This window comes from Harpia harpyja, chromosome 1, assembly GCF_026419915.1.
Source record: "Harpia harpyja isolate bHarHar1 chromosome 1, bHarHar1 primary haplotype, whole genome shotgun sequence".
NCBI classification, from domain to species: Eukaryota; Metazoa; Chordata; class Aves; order Accipitriformes; family Accipitridae; genus Harpia; species Harpia harpyja.
In genome coordinates, this window is record NC_068940.1 from 32,283,701 (window position 1) to 32,304,327 (window position 20,627).

The 20,627-nt window shown below is 39.3% G+C and overlaps 1 protein-coding gene across 4 annotated transcripts in view; it reads left to right on the top strand.

The window, feature by feature from the left end:
* Positions 1-3,127: 3,127 nt before the first annotated feature.
* DIDO1 (death inducer-obliterator 1) overlaps positions 3,128-20,627 on the top strand; it is a 56,482-nt gene continuing 38,982 nt past the window's right edge. The window contains exons 1-3 of one of the 4 annotated variants that reach the window (XM_052785779.1): positions 3,128-3,338; positions 17,878-18,076; positions 20,285-20,395. In XM_052785779.1, coding sequence (XP_052641739.1) covers positions 17,980-18,076; positions 20,285-20,395 — 208 coding nt within the window. In that variant the 5' untranslated portion in view covers positions 3,128-3,338; positions 17,878-17,979. Of the gene's footprint in view, positions 3,339-4,018; positions 4,138-16,041; positions 16,223-17,877; positions 18,077-20,284; positions 20,396-20,627 lie in introns of those variants that run through there. The other 3 variants (XM_052785770.1, XM_052785762.1, XR_008234933.1) reach the window with 3 other exon arrangements.

Genomic DNA, 20,627 nt, shown 5'->3' on the forward strand with positions numbered 1-20,627 from the left:
GTCACAAAAATCCCTGCAAAAAAGGCATATGGGGGTGGGGGGCAGAGTTCACCTAGACTTGGAGGGGGGAAAAAAAATCTGCAAGTTTCCGTCAGCTGGTAGGGAAAGGGATTGCATTATTTATGTGAGTATGATTAACCCTCAGTAAAGTATTTCTCTGTTCATCTAGTCTTTATGAAAAATGAAGTATCAGGAGCCTTGGAGAATCAAGGACTCACAAGACACACTACCTTGACACCTGATGTATCTGTTTTGAGTGATGTGCTGAACTCTGAGGACAGAGGGTTTTTTCCGCAAAAAAAGGTAAAGCTGGAGCACAGCCAACAGAAATCAGTCTGTTCTGACTTAAAATGATTCATTATCTGTTAAAAAAACCCACACACAAATGCCAGAGATGGAGGAGGGAAGAGAACTTGCTCATTTGCTTTCATCCCTACTCTTTTCATGGGCTAACTCTGTCTCTAGTTTTTACCTGGCTGCTGAAATTGGCTCACCAGAACATTCAGTGAGGAAGAACTGAGAGAAGGCGTGAATGTAAAGTAGGTATTACATTTAAGGGCTTCATGTCTTCAAACACTGGAAAGGGTTGCTATCTTGGTGAAGGGGAAGGTGGGTGAGAGAGCAGAAGTGACATCCCAGATCTGGGATGACCATCTCTGTGCAACACGAAGACGATGCCTTAGTGCCTATCACTAAAGACCCTTATGTAAGACACTGCAAATATAAGTAAGGCCAGTTTGTAGACACCCAAAGTTTAAGAAAGACTGATTAGGGAAACCCAAGGGATAAACAAATAAAGATGTGTCAGCTGCAGAGGAAAGTCTCAGTGTACTGACCGCCTAATAGCAGAAGAGGTTTTGGAAAGCAGTGGAAAAAAGTTTTAAGGAGAGTTAGTGACGAGGGATTTGTAGATATCTCAGCATAAGCTTCTCTGGTGTTTAAGAAGGAGAGATAGATAAGGTGCTTATTAGACTGTTTTAGAAGCTGATTGATAGTCATTAATCTCTGCTAGGATTTCCCAGCAGTGTTCTCAGTTCAAACCAGTTAGAAACTATCACCATGTTATATGAGAGGAGGCCTAAACTGAAACAAAACTGGCATTATATAGATCACCAAAAAAGCTCCTTCTGTGTGCTTCCAGAACAATGCAGATTCAGACCAGTAACACAGGACTAAATTTCCCAAATTAAGGGAAATTAGGCTCTAACAGGAAAAGAATTAGGAAGGGAAGGGAATGAGACGGGGAAGGACCTGAGGTGCTGATGGTACCATTTAAGTGAAGGTGACACAGGTGTTTAGTCAGCAAAGGTAGATACTCCGACTTGGGCTTTAACACAAAGATGTAGGGGGGTTTGTGGGTTGAAAGCGTAATGTGCTTTAGATGGTATTCACTGGGTGTGCAAAGTGAATCGGTATTACGTTAAGATGGTGTAAGCCTCTTACCAAATGCATGTAAGAGGTATTTAATACCTGTTTCACTGCTGGATCCCCTATTGCAGGCATCCCCTGTTCACTGTTGGTGTGCAATTCCTGGTTTTGCATGCTCCCTTTCCCTTGGTGTGTAATTCCTGGGTTTGAGCACTCCCTGGATGCTAAATTTGTCCATTAACAACATGTTATTAGCTTTTCTCAGGGTGTAAATCACAGTGCAGCTTGATCTACCAAATCATAAGGTATTTACCCTCCATGTGCTTTTCATTTATTGTAGCTCTGTAGCTGCAGAAAAAAAATTAAACTTCTGCTTGCCTTTAATCATGGTGTCTTGTACTTTTGCACAGGAATCTGTTAGGGTTTTTTTACCCTTTGGTGTTCCTGTGTGAAGTAAGTATTAATACTGCCTAGTTTTACAGGTGGAGAAAGAGGCTGACTATATGCTATCAGGCAAAAAGCTAATAGTAGCTTTTCCAACATTATCCTGAGTTTTTACCACCAGAAGTCTCATATATAGAATGTAGACTTGTAAAAGATGTAATCAAATTGCTCTGTAGAATCCTGTAATTCTATTGAATTAATGCTAAGTATGTTTTTATGTTTTCATTCCTTAATCCATCTTAGTAAACACTGCACCTGTCTGGAATCCAACTGAAATCAATGTTATCAACTCATGAGGAAAAATGTGCAGGATCAGGGTCAAAGAGCCAAACCTCACACCTCCGACTGCGTAAAAGGCTCTTCCGATGTCCAGGTCAGGAGTGTTTGCATGGCCTCACGGGTCCTCCTGTAAACCTTGGGACCAGACCCCTCAGTGACTGTGAGATGGAGGTGTTTCTGGTTGCTAGTGTTACAAATGCTGACAGTAGGAGGAAAAGGTGTAAATGGGAGTTAACTCTCTGTAACTGTTTACAGGGGCTTGGATCCTGGAGTTTTTTTGAGTAGCCTAACCATTTTTAAAGGCTGTTTACTGGGAAGCCTCCATGTGGTGGATGAGCTGATCCAGTGAACACTTCCTTTCCATGGCACTCCGTAACCTGGACCCAGAAGAAAGCATTACTGCAGCAATTGCTATTTGATTTTCTAAAACAGGTGGAGTAGAATAGGAAAAACAGAATGAAACCCCAATGGAATAAGCACAGGTGGGGAGCATAGCTCATGTGAGCAGTTTGGTCTGCAAGCAGCAGACGAGCTCCTCTGCCATGTTAATCCTGTGACAAAGCCGTACTTGTCCTGTGAGAGAAGTCGCTGTAAGCAAAACAGTATTTAGCACTGCTGCTGTGCAGTTTTCCCTCGGCGCTTGCAACCTCACGAATAATGAATGAAACTGCAGTTCCTGTGAGGTAAGATCACGCTGTATTTTTGGTAAGAAAACCGGGAACAGGCCTTGTTGATCCCACACAACTCGTCTGCAGAGGAAGCCCTGAGGTTGACCGGGGCGGCCCGCCTCCCGTTTTCCTCAGCGGCCGCAGAACGGCAGCGTAAGGCGGCCTAAAGCCCAAGGGACGGGGACTCGGCGGGCAGCCGCGCCCCTACGGCTGTGTGGGGAACGGCTCAGCCTCCCCTCGAACTGGAGGGAGACGGGGAAGAGCTGCCCCGGCTGCGGGCAGGGCTAACGAGCCGCCGCCATTTACCCGCCCAGCGCCCTGCCGTGAAGGAGCGCGCGCACGGCGCCACCGCCCGGCCGGGAGGCGGAGCCAACGCCAGCCGAAGTCCTCCGGGAGCCGTGCGCAAAGCGAAGCGCTCTAGGACTGCTGTTGGCCGCCATGTCGGTCTCTATGGTAGCGGGGGAGGAGCGCCCCCGCCCAGCGCTCTGGAGCGGTTGCGAAGAGGAAATGGCGGCTCGGCTCGGCTGAGAACCCGCGGCGGCGGCGGCGAGATTTCTCCCCCCCCACCCCCTCCCCGCGGTGAGTGAGGGAGGCAGCCGGAGAAGCAGCGGGACGGGAGGAGAAAGGGAGCTGGGGCCGCCGCCGCCGCCGCAGCAGCAGCAGCGGCGGAGGGGTGGCGGAAAAGGGGCGACCGCCTCCTCCGGCCTGGACGCCTTTGGGCTCGACGAGAAAATGGAGGCGGGCGGGTGGTGCGGGTCAGGGCGGCCGGAGGGACCCCGGGGGGGGTGGGGGGCGGGGGGCGGCGCGGCCTGTTTTCAGAGGACATCGGTGCGGCTGCAGGGCGCGGGCACGCCGGAGGCCTGGCCCGGTTCCAGAGGAGGTCGGCGATTCAATGCGGGGGCTCCGGAGGAAGCTAAAAGCCGCCGCCCCATAAGCTCATAACGTGGTTGGGCCGGAGCGGAGAGGACGCCCTCCCCGGGCGGAGCGGGCTAGAAGGCGGGCTCCTCCATGTTGGGGGGGAAAAAAGGAGAGGACGGTTGTGCTCTGAGGCGATCGACGTCATAACCAAGCTGACGCCGGCGAGCTTCTCCGTGACGTCACGACCGACTTTAACCGCCTTGCTCGTTCAGTTTCACCGTTGCCCTAGTACCGGACGAGGGGTTCTCCGCCGTGGCCCGGGGGGGCGGGGCGGGGCGGGGGGCGCTGGGTGCGGGGGTCGCGCCCTTCGCCGGGGCGGTGCTCGTCGCCGCGGGGGACTCCAGAAACCCAACCGAAAACTCATTCCGGGGCAGGGGGTCTTCGGAGGGTGGGGCTAACACTTAACCTGCCTTGAGGTGACGTTTATTTTCTCTGGGCGATGGAGGCGATCTCCTTATCGGTGAGTTAAACAAGAAAAGTTGAACTTTATCAAGTTCTGGTGACTTTCTTGCAGGGGAAGAGAGGAGGGGCTGAATTTTTAGACAGGAGTAATTGTTGGCTGGCTTTAAATATTCAGTAAATTCCCTGTCAATAGCCATTCCCCGTCCCTTGCACTAATGTACTTAAATACTGTCTCTTGGAGGTGATGGTAGTTTGGAGCTGCTTATTTGGCTTGCGAAAACTATTTTCTGATGGTGACCAAATTTTGTTTCATACAGTTAAGTAGTTTTCAGTTTATACCTCCAAGTGATAGCTATATTTTAGTTGTGGGTTAAGAAAATCTTACCGGTTTAGCTTGTCATTTTTAACTTGGAAAGAACGTTACAATCTTTTTAGTGTGTTTCAAAATGTATGTGTGTTACACTCTTCCTGCTGTTTGTATGTTCAGTAACTCAAAACAGTGTAACATGCTGTTTTTCTTGCATGGGCTTTCATATTTTCCTTCTAGGAACTTCGGGGAGACGAAAAATGCTGATTCTTTTTACTTTAACTCAAAAGGATGTATATAGCATTCCTTATTTTCCCTCGTTAATTTTTTTTTTCCTGGATAATTTATTTGAGAGTTTTTTTCAGAAATAGGGTTTTTTTGAATACATCACAGCCTTGTTTAAGTAAATTCTTTGGCAGCTGATATTCAACTATATTTTGCTTTATTTTACAAGAACTTTTTCCACTGTTTGCATTTTTTTCTATTTTACAGTTTTCTTGTAAGTGGTAACTTGAATTGGTTTAGCTTCAAGTGTCTTGTTGCTACTTCTACAAACAAAATTTACTAGCTGTTTACACAATTTAATTGCTAGTCAATGAAAAATGATAATGTGTAGTTACTGTACATGTGTAGCATATACTGTGTTAATTGTAATAGATATTTTGGGTTGTGCTCCACTTTTATGTATGCCAGCTGCTTGTTACTGTTCTTTGACATTTGGAACTTTCTATAGGAATAAATATAGAAGTATGCTCAAAATAGCTGTTCAGTTAGGCCTTAAGTTTTTTTCCCTTGATGGTTCCAGAAACATATTGCACATAAAGGTTTTTTTAATGCACTTTGGTGGAAGAATAAAAGCTCATGTTAGTCTTTGGCCTACTTTGAGACCGCATGGCTCCAGTGATTTGCAAATCGAATAATTGTTGATTTCAAGACTAGCATTTTAATAATGGGGTTATTTACAAAGTTTCTTTGTTGTTTGGGTTTTTTAAGGGATATTTTAGTTGGTTTCTATTGGTGTGCAAATGAAATTTTTTTCTCCTGCAAATATATGTACACTATGAAATATTTGTAGATTTTAAAACTCTTCAAATATAAAACAATACATATAATTCACACAGTGCTTCAGAGGGTGCTTTTCACATAACTAAGAGGTGTCTTTTGAGTTAAAAAAAAATACCAAAACCACCCCCTCCACCCCAAACTCCTAAAAGCAATGCTAATAGAATTGTGTAAGTCCAAAGTGGTAAATAAAATTAAATAAATATTTTTCAGTGTCTAGTGGACTCATCAAAAGGCAGTGTTTGTTCTACTTAATTCTGCTTCACTACTAAGATTTTCTGGCAGTAGATTGTTAACTTGTTTCTGGTTTAAGATAGTAATTGTCTTTATAGTTGTAACTTACAACTGTGGGATTTTAATTCTGTACAGCCTGAAAATTCGGCTAGAAATATTAAGTGGGGAGAGCAAGGGCAAGGGTTATAGGGGTTAGGCTGAGAGTTTATAAAATCTAACTGATAAAAATGGAAGAAGGGACCGTACTCAGCAAGAGTGACATTAAGTGGTTTTTAGTTGACAGAAGTAGTAGTGTCTATCTACACTACTTTTATTCTCTGGTGCGCTTTTTCTGCCTAGTGTCTCTTGTAGTAGGACAGTGTTAGAAGATTTAAGGAGAGGATTTTAATATAAGTAAGATTTATCTAGCTTATGCAAGAACTGGTTGCTTTTTTGTGTGCTGTCGAGCCTCTCACCTCACTAGGAGAATCTTCTCTCAGTTAACTGTCAGTTAACGCTTTGAGGGTTGTACTACTATTAAGCTTTTATCTAACACAGCTTCTGAAATAAGTGAATACTTCACAGTTATTAATGGTGGTAGTCTCAAGAGCATTGATAGACTTTGAGGTTAAGAAAAATCTTAAATTTCCAGTTAGGGAGCTAAGACACAAAGATAAAATGTGCATTATGTGTGTTCTTACAGTAAACCCTAATCAAAATTGGGAACTGAACTGTGTTTACTGTGTTTTTAATAACGTAATCAGTATGCTGTAATTACTGTGTTTCACTAACTTCTGAAGGAGAAATTCATTTCTGTTTTACTTCATTTAATGAAGCCTTTTTGATGGAATAAGAATTAAAATGTTAGCTGGTTTCAGATGCTGTATTTTAGCTCACTTTTTACAAATGAAATAAGGGGGGCGAAGAGAGAAAAACAGGAGGGGTGTTTTTTTTTTCTTCAACAGCTGTGCTCATAGGGTCAGAAATTATAATCATGCAGTTGTGTTGAGTCCATTTCTGTATACACAGTTTGACTGACAACAATAACTAGACATGCCAGAGGATACAGATAATTTAATTATAATGTAAAACTAACATTTTTTTACACCTAATATTTTAGGACGTGTAACTAGTTTATGTACTGTTATAATGCCAACTTGACAAAAAGCCTGTACAGCTTTACTAGTTTGTGTAAAACTGTTTGAGAAGAGGGATTTTTAAGTACAATGTAAGTATTCAAGCTAAAGTCTGATAGTTTTAGAATTGTAATCTTGTATGTTTAAAAACAAACAAGCTGTGGGATGTTGAAGAGTTAAACTGTAAGGTTCTTGGGCTTAGCCCGAATAACTGTTGCTGTTCGAATAACTGTGGCTGTTCAGTTAACAGCTGAGTGTTCCTAACGGCCCTGATAAAGAACTAGTTTCTTTGGTACTTCAGCAGAGGAATGCCAGATTGTGTGAATTGCCTTTCCAAAGCACATTGTTTCCTGTGCAGTTGCTGAAAATGTGTTTTCAGTGCTGCTGAAGAGGTCAAGTTCAGTAGCAGAAATTGAACATTAGTCAAATAAGTAGTATATGTTTGTAAAATTTTCGTGCAAGGTGATGGAAGAGGAATGTTAAATATACTTACTGTATATTGAGTAATACCCAATAACAATCAAAGTTTGATTGATATTTCTGTTGTGTAAACTTAGGACCATGGCTTGTAAAAGTGGCTTGTACTGGAGCCTTTAGAAGGTTTCTTGTACAGAGATGGTTGTGTTTGGTTTTTTAATCTAAGCTTTTGACCACAGAAAGCTGCCTTTTTTTTTTTCTTAATCTGTATAAAAGGGAAAAAGAAAAAAGCAGAGCTATCTACACTGCTTGCGATTCTGCTCACAACATTTCTTAATGAGCAGAAATCTATATGCTGTCTGATTTTTGCTCATACTGTTCAGATCCTGAGAGCAGAAGTAAATTTGACAAAAAATTCAATTTTATTTTGTCTTTGGGTAAATTTTCATTGTTAGGGCAGATATGGGATTAGCTTACTCGGAAGAATGTGAATAAGGGCTTCAGAAGGTGTTGTAGGAGTAGTAAAAAAGCCAAATGTCAGTCTGTTAGTAAGCCAGTAGAGTGTATCTGGCTAGTCTTTTAAGCACCCATGAAGCTCTGGATTAGAAAATACCAATGGCATGTATATATAATACTTTTCTTTCTGCTTAAATTTAGTTAATGTTTCCTCAAATGCAGAAAACACTGTATATGAATTTTGTTTATTGGACACAATTATGGGTGTACAGGTTGGAGGATGTGCATAGTGTAAGTGCCTTATGTTAAGGTTTGACCTTTCTTAAAGTTCTGTCAGTACAGTTGTCAGTTACAGTTCTTTTTCCCCAGCTACTAACAGAGCTGTGCTGGCAAAAGCTCTAATGTGTACACAGATATCTTAGAATCTGTTTGCTAATGTAACTTTTTTTAATTCAAGGAATTTGAGTGAACTTTCAAACTCTTGCTTCCTCCTGAGATAAACTGCTTCCCTACTTGGAAGGGCCTGTACTATGTGTTGGTAGGGCTTTCTTATTATGTGGGCAGCCACACTGATACAACTCTGCTGCACCAGGATGGTGCACACCTGCTACTCTGCAAACAGAATGGCTCATACAGGTAAAAGTACAGTTTTGCAGGTGTAATTACACCAATATGAGGCGCTTATGCCAGCATGGCTCTGTTGATTAGGGATTGTACCCCTTAACGTTCCTGACTTGTGCAGTTGTGACAGTGAACATCTGTAGTCTAGATACAATCATAATTTTGTCATTAAATAAAATTTTCATGTTTGCCAGATTTCTGGTGGGCCTACTGCTAAAGTGCCTCAAATGTTTCTGTGAGAGGTTGCTATTTAGCTGAATTTAGCTGTGGGAATTTCACTCTAGTTCAAAGAAGTACTTTTTGTTACTTATTCAGAATAAAATACGCTTGTAATACTTGGTGCTGTTCCCATTCTGCTGCACTACCTACTGAGTGGTCCATCCCTTCTTTCCTTTACTTTTTTCTGACTGTTCTGATCCTGTATGATGCAATCTGAAATAAGATTTTTTTTTTTCTTTAAATGTTTTGCTTGGTAAGATGATTTTCTAGTCTGAAAGACATCAAAATAAACTTCAGTGTGTGTGTATTTTATTTTGCATAAACCAGGGAGCTACTTTATGCGTTTTTGCTTGGAGTAGTTATGTCGTACTGTGGAGTTGCTCATTGTCTTTTCTGTCTAACTGGTACTGTGCACTAGTCTGCTGTGTGCGCATGGTAATCTGATTCTGTGCGTACACATTAAATTCAACACTTCCAGGAGGTCCCACATTCACTGTAAATGTGCAGGATTGCTGTCCTGCATGTGCACAGTTTTCCATCATGTGAGGCAGTGGCCTTCTTAAGAGGCTTACGTAAGGTAAGTGAGTAGCCTGACAGAAGTCATGGAGAGGATGATGGTGTATATATTAGTTTCAGACATACAGTAGAGAGGGTTTATAATAATGGGTGACTAAAGACATTTTAATTTGGAAAGGTTCATTTATTAGTACAAGTACAGAGACCAAGTGAATGTATTTATTGTTTTTAAGGGAAGATATTTCTTTAACTTCTTGGAATAAATCCATTTGCTTAATTATTTTAAAAAATAAGCTGTCAAGTTGGTTTGCTATAAAGTTTATTGTTAATTTAGAGTATTTCTTCAATACGTTTCTCAAGTGGAAAGAAGTGATCTTTTGAAATTAATAAATTTATTGAGTCTCATTTTTCATGAGAGAAAAATCTGGAAGAAAATTGAACACTTGTTTCTTTATCTTTGGAAATAAAAAAAAAGTAGTTAACGTTTACATTTTAAATCTCATTAGTTGATTGGCATCAGCACTGCATATTGGTAGTACTTGGTATCATGTAAATAGGCACTTAGTGGGCTCCCCGGTACCAGACAGGACAAGTGGTTTGCACCATACCCTTGACATTTGAAATAATTTTTCAATGCCAAACAAAAAAAAGCTACATCCGAAGTCAAAAAGTCTGCAAACCACAAAACTTCATTGAAATGGTCTGTCTGAGTTTCCAGGGCTGTCTGACCGTAGAAAGGTGGTGATGGACACTACTGAATTATTCGTGGTATGTGATAACCACATCATGACACCACAAGGTCTTACAGTACCTTCAAAGATTTCTTGATTAAAATGTCAGCAAGATTGAGGAACGGGGTGTCAACAGAGGTGCAGAAGCCTCTTAATTAATATCCCCCACCCCAGCACCTGGGAGATCTGATCACATTGGTGTGCTAAGGTATCCCTGGGGAGCTTTTCCCTCACATTGGAGACTACTGTGGTATGGGTACCATCACACACTTTCTTTGCACTGTCTTCAAAGGGTGTAGATTCTCTATCCTCTGATGCAACCATTTCTGTCCTGGGGCAGCCTGATCTCCCATGCTAGTCAAGTGAGTTCTTTTCCGTTACTTTTGGTAGGAACTTAGGTGGGGTACTACCCAACACTGGAAAACAAGGCTTTACAAGTACTAGAACATGTCTTTGTGAAGGGAGATGGGTAGGTGAGGGAAGAAGCAGCAGGTCTAAGTGGAGGGGTGTGATGTGAGACTGTAGTGTAGGTGTCAGTGGTGCCATCCCTGACAATATCATGTTGTGTTACGTGCATCTGTGGTTGAAATACTGTTCTGATACTAAAAGCTACCTTAAAACTAGATCTTGGTGATGCTTTGTCCTAATTTGGCTATATAGCACTGTTCATATTTGCCTAGAATTATTACTGCTTCATGCAGTATTTAAGAAGAGCACACGTTTCTTAAATTAGGATGGGGTATTTCTGAGGAACATGGCTGTATTACTGAATTACATATTACTGAATCTATTTAAAAGCTTATTAAAGTCTTAATTTTTTTTAATGGGAGTAACGTATTGACTCTAGGAAGGAATTAACTGCCACTTTTAAGTTGTTAATATTGCAGGTATATGAGGTGGTAGGTTTGTTTATAATCTTGGAATTAATTTACCATGCTTAACAATAGCCAGCAAAGCATTTACAGATAAGTGTTACTTTTTTTGTAGTGTTATAGCATTGAAATAATTCGATTTTATGCAAATGTTATTTTTAACATGATCTTTCAAATGTAAACTTCTTCTGCCATAAGATCTTTGTACTTACCGGGTATGTCTGGACTTTTGACCTTGAACTGCAGCTTGTTTATGGCAGTCAAGTAGTGAGATAGTAAATTGTTTGGGGTGTAGGGGAGGAGTTCAGGATGACAACTTTCTTATGTCTCACCATATCGAGACTTGAGCCGTATGGCTGCTGCTTTTCTCCAACTCTCATTGCTTCCCTCTTGTCACAACATTCCCATTTTGCAACTTTCTGAAAAGTGTTTTCCTTCTTTCAGAAGGAAGATACTTAAATCAGTAAGCCATGGATACATTTTATATGAAAATAAAAGACCATATACTAGTTGTACTTGGTCATCTGATTTTCTGTTGCTTCTCATGCAAGCAGTCTGCTCTTGCATCTTTCATGGATGAGCAGCAGATGGAGGGGACTGCACTGCAGCCCTCTGTGGGCATGGCTTTCTCCAGTGCTAGCGCAGAACCTGTTTCCTGCTGCTCTTAGGGCTCAAGGGATTGTACCTTCTGTCGATGGCCTGAATGGAACGGCTCATTTATATACAGAGTAGTTTTGCCCTACTGACTTCCTTTGGGCTACTTTTGTAATGCTTGTTGATGCAAGGGATTAATTTTGCTGCTGCTTAGTAGAAAGTGAAGGTTTCCCAGATGTCATCTTTGACAAACAGGGATGCAAAGTAATTTTCAATGGTATCAGTCTTCTGAGTGGGAGTGGCATCAACTAAGCCATACCAACAGTTCTTTTATTTGCATCAGAACTGCTTACATGAGTTCTCAGACTATTTTTTTTCTCATGTAATATTAGTATATTTGTTTATTAGGAATTTTTTAACACTTAAAGGAGGCATAGGCCAAGCCCAGTGCCTCTTTTACAGGGAATAAAATGAGCAGTGTCAATTGTGATTGGAATCACTGTTACATCATTCTGGAAAGGATGCTTTCTGTCCTCTTTATAACATCCTGCAGTTTCTTTGACATTTAAGAAAACTACCCTAGATATTTTGGTTCTAGCCAAATACCTTGCATGTCAAGCCTTCTAATTTTGAAGAAACACTCAGAAAAATATAACTAAAGGCCCATTACAAGTCATTGTAATTGAATCTAGTATCTTAAATACTGGCATAGACTGGATTTGTGTCAGGACGTGGCGATGAAACTGGTCACTGATGAATGAACTGCTTTTAAAAGCTGGAAAGTATAAGACTCTTAGGCTTTGAATTTCTTTGCAGATGCAAACAGTCTTCTGTCTTCTCACTAACCCTAGTTTTCAGAAAGTTGCTGAACCTTATATTGGCCATTGTGGTTGTTTGAGATTTCTGCCCTGTCCTTGGGCCCTGGCCATTGAATTTCCATAACGTATCTAAATCAGTAACTGGAGCTTCAATATGAAGACTTTTAAAAAAAAAAAAGTGCCTTTGTTTCTTAAAAAGTGCCTTTGTTTCTCTGTCACAGTAGAACCTTTGTTAAGTAACAGGTCACACTGAAACTGTGAGTATTAGGGTCTATCACAAGTCTTAAATATGAGGTGAAGCTTGCTTTCTTGGATGCTTGTGGAGGGATGAGTATGCATGAAGTCTTTCAAAATCGAAGGCATCTGTAGAGTTCTCAGAGTGAGTAGGGAGTAAGAGAACTAGTAGGTGACAGATACTAATCATTTGGACTAAAGCATTCATGCAAGGTGCTTGTATAATGTTTAAATAACGAGATACCAGAATTTGTGCAATTACAGCAAATTGGCTCAGTATTGAAGAGTGCTGACATCCAAGAACATGGAATAAGGTGCAGCATATTTTGTCATCTAGCTGTTGACAGTGAGGATTAACATTAATGAGAGGATAAAGATCACTAGTCTTTCATTTAGATTCCTCAAAAAACTAAATAAAATAGCTAGTAAGCTGAAACTGAAGAATTTACCCTGAATTCTGACACAGATTTTTGTTTTGTTTTGTACACAAGTCCTCAGGTAAAGGAGAAATAAAGTTATTTCTTTTGCTTGTTTTTAGTTCATGTTAAAGGTTTTATTACTAAGCTTTCTTTCAAGATCCTTTTTTAGAGTGAAGTCTTCCCAGTTAACTGAGGCAGGGAATTCTTAATGCAGTTAAAAATAATAAGTTCTAGAAAAGACAAAGTCTTTATGCAGTCAGTGGCCCCATTGAATGTTTTATTACCTCTTCAGGGAAATGGGAGAAAAAATAAAAGTGCAGATACTGATCTGAATGTATATTTGTTGAATTGGCCTTTGTCTAAAAATATAAACACAAAAAGATGGGGAAATGTTGGTGTTCTTTAAAAGCTTTGCTCTGTCATCATCAGATTAAGATGTTATATTGAGGCATCTTAAAAAGGGCTTAATAAAGTCAGCATCAGCAGATCCAGGTGTCTTCAAGCTGCCTGTCTTGAAGTTAACATCTCTCACCTCTGAGTTACTGGCATAGATAATCTGTCTTCTGTTCTGCCTGAGATTTGTAAACTGCTGCGTTACAAAAATGGCAGTAGAGAGCAGTGTGCTTTTCTTGAGGTTTTGAGATTTTGTCTGAATGTGAGAGGGGCAATATATTTACAGAAAAGTGGGGTGAGATTACAAGCTTTCTCTTTTTTTTTTTTTTGTTGTTGTTTAATGAAGGTGTGTGATTTTCAATATGCATTGTGTGTTTGTCAACAAGTGGTATTGCAGTATCAGGATTTGGAATTTGGGAATATCTTTTCTGTCTCTTGTTAAATTGGCTGCTGATACTGCTCTGGAATTTCTTCGAGCCATGGATACTGAAAAACACAGATTTGTGGTAGAGAATCCACAGGGATGCTGAATGTGAGTGATTGCCTCTAGTCTTGCAGAGTGGGCAGCCCTGTGTTTTTGGGTTTGTCACTGCTTGAGAGTAGTTGACCAAATTGAAATTATAATCTTGTGATAGTTTTGTGATTTTTTTTCTTTTTTTTTTTTTTTTTCCCCTAGGGTAGTATATTTTTGTGCTTCGATTGCCTCTGGAATTTGGGTCCAGAATGAATTAGTGCCTAACTTGTTTTGGGAAAACTGGAACATTTTACTTGCAAACTAATGGGGGAAGAAAAGCCTAGATAAATGTTTTCTTCTCTGAGTATTCTTTCTCAAGATATTGTGCATCAGCTTCATGCTCCACTTTTAGATAAGTGACTGTTCTGTTTCACTGGAATGCTCACATTATTACAGTTTGCAAGCTTAAAACAGTCTTGACTGAGGGGGCAGTTAATGAAATCCTGCTGACTAACGTCTGATGAGCACTTGCTGCACGGATGGATGATGGTGTGCAAGTGTTGATTGAATGAGATAGCAGCAAGGTGCTATGCCAGCTCAGCCTGCTTAAGGGGATCTTGTTCTCCATCCCTGTTCTTGCACATCTTTACACTAGTTCTGATGTTCGCTTTTTTATCCTTTTGGATCAGTCTTTGGTGGGTTCATTTTCTGCTAAATTTATAAGCTGTGTGTTTACTAAGGAGTCAGGGGACTATTTCTGTGGCGGAGGTCTGTGGGTAGATGTGGCACAGACGATGTAACTGAGCATGGGAAAAGGGAGCAGGACAGTAGCAGCTCAAGTCGTGTTAGGGTTGTACTTTTGTTCTTCATAGTCCATAAACATGGATTTAATAAGCACTGCGAATCCATTGTTTAATGAGGACCTGCCGTGTATCTTATGTAACCATTTAAGTCAACCTAGGGTTTGTATTGGCAAAGCTTACTTCATCTGTGAAGGGAGAAGATATTTTTGCTTTAAGAAACTCTTGATTTGTGTCTCTAACATTATTTATAGTTCGTCTTAAAGCTTATGCATTTTCACATTGGGGATTGCTTATCACAGAAGTTGTTAACCTAAGCAAAACCAGAGGACTTTTTGAATAAGCAACGGTATACATGTTTATTATTAACAGTATTTTGCTGTTCTGTCCCATCATTTATGGAGATTTGTGCCTCAGATTTTTCAGAGGTACTTAATATCCTTTCTGAAGGAGATGTGGCAGAAAGGCAGGATGATGCTGATGGGAATTGTCTATTAGGGGAACTACAAAAATTTTCAGTTTCCAGTTAGAACTTCCAGTTTCAGAAATGTGATTAATGTACTGTATTAGGACGAATAAGATTAAGTTGGTCATGGATGTTCAATTCCTTTGAAACAAGATAACTACTTTGCTGCTTCAGCTTACATTTCTGTCAGTATCTCAACTGCAATTGAATAGTTAACTTGAGAACAAACAGAACAAAGTGAACAAAAATAATACTGAATTGGGATGAGAAACAGATATTTGAAGACTTCCAAAGTTGACTTATGTTGTAGTAAATATTTTTGCAGGCAGTTACTAGAACATTTGCTTAGAAATGCCAGCAGGCTTGCTAGCTTTAAAAGTGTAATTGTGAGTTAAAGCTTTGTGCTTTTATGTTTTGATGATACTTCATTTTTCAGCTTCTTTTGGACATTTAAGTTCAACCTGTATTAAGATGCAGTTCTGCAAGAGCAGATTCATGTAAAATAAGTTTGAAACTTACTCTGTTTTTCATGAAAAAAATTTGGACCAAATGGGGAGAGGAAAAAATTGAGATACTAAATAATAATAAGAAACAACCAAGCATTTTACAGCAAATGTAGGGGGTCTGCAGTTTTAGTGTTTTAAGTGTACTGAATTTTTGTACCTCTCAAATTTGAAATTATTTTAAAATTGCAGTTCTGTTGGAAGTTTTTTCCTGTAGGTAATCGAGGTAATAATACAGGTAATAATAATGAGATAACAATACTAATGCAAAAAGCATGATTCCTGCATAGAATCGCTTAGTTTTCAATTACTATTTGTGTTTAAAATTCTATTTTATGTTAAATCAGAGCTGTAGGCTCTGCACTGTGCAGCCTTGCTGCTGGGTGGGCTATGACTAACATTTTAAAATGTATTATGTTCAACGAGCCAGAATGTTTCCTAGGAAGAGAGGATGCCAATTCCGTTTTTGGAATGCTTTAGTGATATTGGCTCTGTGGCTCAAACGTAATTGTAAAGAGTGTGTTGCACACAGGGCCTTGAATGCACAGATGCGTAATTGTGCACTATGAAGTCAATCCTTCAGACAATTCTTTCTTTAGTATGTTACTGGATAAATTTTTCAAATAGGATGCACTTTTTGCATGTTATAGAGGCATAGTTTATTTCATAGTTTAATATTAGAGTTGAACAAGAAGTGATTAGCTGACTTTCCCTCTTCCTTTAGGAATATCACTTAAAAATTGCATGATGTGTGATCATTTGGAGATTCTGAACAGGGAGATTGAAAGGTTATTACAGAACAACAGCGTGGAAGAAGGCACTTTAAACTCAGACTGTCTTCAGCCATCAGTGACTGACTTCCTGGATATAATCACTGATTCAGACAATGGAGCAAAATACATATTAGAGCAGGTATTCAATGCCATGAGATATAGCACTAGGGTCTTCACAATTAGTTTATTCTATTGTCTTTTTTTATTTAATTTTTTCCTCCTCTTTTTGGAGTGGGAATAGTTGGCTGAGGGAAAGAATGTAGATAATGTGCTTAATCCGCTGTAGAAAAGGTACAGGGGAGGGAAATACTGATGTGCATCTAGCTATACGCTCATGGGTTTTTTTGTAATTCTGCTTTGCCACAGTCATGCAAATTTTGAGAATTATTGTTTATGAAATAATAAAGTGATCCACTGAGTAAAATCAGATTTGGGGAGGGGTTTCTCTTTTCCCCTCTCCTTTTTTTTGGGGTGGTGACATGGCATTGGAGAACACCTAGAGCTGGATCATTGCTTAGTAAAAAGTGTTTCTAAACAGCAAAGATGCTTTAAGAGTTGGGGGCTTGAGAGATTTGAAAAAAAAAAAGACATTCTTTAAAAAGAAGAGTCAGACTGTGTATTGGCATGTCTATGAGGGATTATCTAGTCTGTTCTTAAATTTGTATGTCTCCCCACCTGGAGTATTGACAGTCAGTTTTTACTCCTTTAAAAGAATTATTAATTTTTTAGTTATTTCCTATACCTACTGTGGCAGTTCCCCTGCATCTTTAATTGCAGAATGCTGACTTGCAGAGTCTGTGTCAAATAATGTTGTTTTGTCTTCACTAATTTATTTTATAGGCCAGTTCAAAAGTGACTTTTTCTATTCTGTCCATCCGGTCTTCCTTTTCCTCCCAAATTCTCTTCTAGTGTTCTTGTAGTTTGGTAGACTACTTTGGGGTTAAATGCAGGCATTTCCTGCTGATTTTCAAGCTCACCTGCTTGAAGGAAGAAGTCAGTGTTGATGTTCTGTTGCCATTCTGCATGTGAATTGGGACCCTTGGACTAAAAAGTTGTTCTTGTTCAGATGCTTTAAAGGAATGCCTTATGATTTTGAAATGTTTTCCAAGGGTTAATTTTTGGGAAAGTGTGTTATTGATATAATCTGCTGTCCTTGAAATAAAGCTTCTGAAACTTTCTATATTGCAAACCTTATTGGTGAAAGGGACAGTGATAAGGAATATTCTTTAATTCTGAAGCTCAGCTATAAATTTTTATTACCCCATCCTGCAAAACCACTGAGTAGCCTCTTGGATTTAAATCCTCAAAGCTGCAGATAGATGTCTTCTGGGATGAAATTTAGTACACACTGGTAAATCTTCCCTACTGTAACCTTGGGCACGCTGATGGAGTTTAAAAGCATTTCTGCATTTTCATTGCACAATATACACTTACTAAATTTCACTCTCAGAATACTTTTAAATACTGTGAGTGGAATAAACTTGTTGATTACAGTTTGTTACTGTTCTGGAAATCTTAATGGGATCTAAATGAATTGATGAGAGTACAATCATATTTTGTATTTATTTCAAAGGTCTCAGCTGTTCATAAGTGGTGGAGGTGGTATTGCTTTACTTTGACTTTTCTTTCCAGTTTCAGTGTCTTTCTGAAAGTAGAAAACTGTCAAGAAGGCAAAATAACGGAATTTGCTTTATGATGTAATAGGGGCAAAACAATTCCAAATTTATGTAAATAATACTAAGATAAGTTCGTAAATATATCAGTGCCTTATTTTGTCCCTTCTTTCTTTTCCAGGAGCCAGCAGGAAAAGGAGGATTGATATTTGGTCCTGCTGACAACTCGGAAACTCAGTCTGGCACTTCTGAATCAGGAAATTCAGCATGTGCTGGAAGGATAATGCTGAATGACTCTGATCCTTTGCTGCCCTCCTCTGGCTCTCCTTTTCATTCAGCTCTGCAGGGAGAAACCATTCGAACCTTTAATGCTGTGTCAGGTAAAGCATATAGAGGATATTGAAGAGACTTATTTCTTTACATTTTATCTGAAATTTAAATCTCAGAATTTGGATTACCTCTGCTTATAGCTTTTAACATTTCTTCATCTTCCAAGTTAAACAAGATGTAAACTTTCACTGTTCTGACTCGTTCCCTTACTTCCATTGCAGCCTTTTTCTGGTGTGAATATAATTTTAGTGTGGTTTTGTAAAAAAAATTTTTAAAATTATAGGTAGTGATTTTTTTACGGGGGAACTTAATGGAATTTCATATTGGATTGAAGCAGTTTCAGCTTTTTGCCTGTTTACTACAGGCTTAAAATTCACTTTTTATTCTGGTTGTAGTGTTAAAAGTAATCAGTTACTATTTAAATTGATGTTCTGGAGTCTGCGACATTTATAGTATCTCACTGAAATGACTCTTAAGTTACAACTTAAGAGTTTATTTTTTTTAATATATCTGCATGGATGTTTATGATTCCATAGCATTGACAGTTAACTTTCTGTTGTAGCATTGTTAAATAAAATACTAGAAAGCAGAGGAGTTGCACTATAGAGTGATCATGTTCGATAAGGCAAAACTGTAATGCAACTGACGCAGTATATGAAATAAGGAGGCTTTTATCACCAGTGTACACTGTAAGATTGGGAAAAGCTTACTAAAGGATGCCTCTGAAAACTTGTAGCTGTAATATATACAGCTGTTAGAAATATCTTTGATTCTTTCAGCAAGTACTGTTGTTTAGGAATTCTGTTAATGTTCTGTTTTGGCTTACCTGTGCAATCCTTGAGCCAGGAATATGCAATAACTATTCCAAAAACATTCATGGGGGAGAGTTGGGGGGTGGTTTTTGTTGTTGTTTTTAAAGTACTGTTTCTGTTTACCTAATTGAGGTATGCTTACTACTGCATATTATAGTTTCACATGAGCAATGTAATTGCAATGACTGTAAAACATAGTTTCTGCATGCATTTAGGAGAGCATTTACATGGCATGCAACTCATTGAAAACATTGCACCATGATGTAATTCTACTTTAATACTTGTTCAAACCAGGTTATTCCTGAAATACTCAAAATGCAGTCTCAGATCTTATATTTATTTCTCTCACTTGCTTCTGTCTTGTCAAATAAGAGAGTGTCCTAGTATGCTGGAAAAGACTTTTGAGAAAAAAGGGATCCCGGTTGTCAGCACAGATCCCCCCCCCAGCCATGGCTCCATCTGTGATAGCTGGAGGTTTTTTGCTGAATCTTGTGGGGTTTGGGGCGGGGTGGGGGTGGTGTTTGTCTTTCTGGTAGATCATACAGGCTGAAAACCTTTTTGTAAATAACCATATCAAGGAGCAGCCTTTCTCAAGTTTTGTTCAATGCAGATTTTTTTTTTTTTTCCAGAGAGATGTTTGGGAAGATTTTTATTTTGTTCTTTTCTGTATAAGTTCTTCTATCCCATAAACCTTGTTAGAGAAATAATGAAGGGAAAGTGTGTTGTTTTATCCTGAATACCCACCAGTGCTTCTGAAACAAAAATAGCAGCTAAACTATTTAATAGATAAGGTACAGGCCTAATTTATTTTAACAAGGAAGACTAGGGTGTTTCTCTGGTTTTACATTTTGTTTAAAATCCAAAGCCTTGTTATTCTTTGACTAACCCTGTATTATCTAAGCAGCAGTAGCTCTGAATTTCTTTAAACTTGGTGTTGTATCTACCTTGCTCCTTATCCTGCTGCAGGTAATCAGCAGTCCTTTCTACCAGAAAACGTTATTGATATCAAAAATCATCCTCACCTTTAAAACAGTAACTGTGTCTGCACTGTCTGTTCGGATGACTCCTTGTTCTGCTCCATACTCTTTCACACTGGTGCATGCATGGTTCCTGTGTCCATGTAGGGAGTGGAACTGCTATAGGTTTTTCCACAGACAGACCCCAGGGAGTAGGTTCATACCATGAAAAGATTTTATCGAGAAATATCGGAAATCCTAAGGCTGTTTAATAAAACATGTCAGTATGGTGTCCAAACCCATATATGTAACTTAGTACTTTGAAGGGATTCAGTCAACTTTTTGTTGATATTCAGTGACTATTTTTGGCTTGAAATTCAAGTTAAGTATTTGTTACAATAGCAGAATGAGATTACATCAGAATATTTAATAATTACTTAGGCTATGAATATTTTTGGATCTGAGTTTTGAACCTTATGTATCTCTTCAGTGTTTCAGGGTGAGGACAGTGGTGTCCGTACTATGGAACAAGCTGTAAGTTCACAGCCAGTACCATTAGAATCTGAGTCTAATACTGACAACATGGAAAATAGTTCTCCTGGTAAGATTTCTTCCTTTTATATTGAGCAGAAAATAGGCTTATTTGTCCGTTGTATGTGTGTATATACATATATTTTTAAATAACAGAAGAGTTTGTAACAGCTGGATTATGTTGGCACAGTGTTCAGTGATGTACTTAATTGCTATTGCTGTTGTCTTACATTCACAAGAAAGCATTTTATCTGTTTTCAGGGTCATAAAATGAGGTGGAGATATCTATATTATCAGAAAGA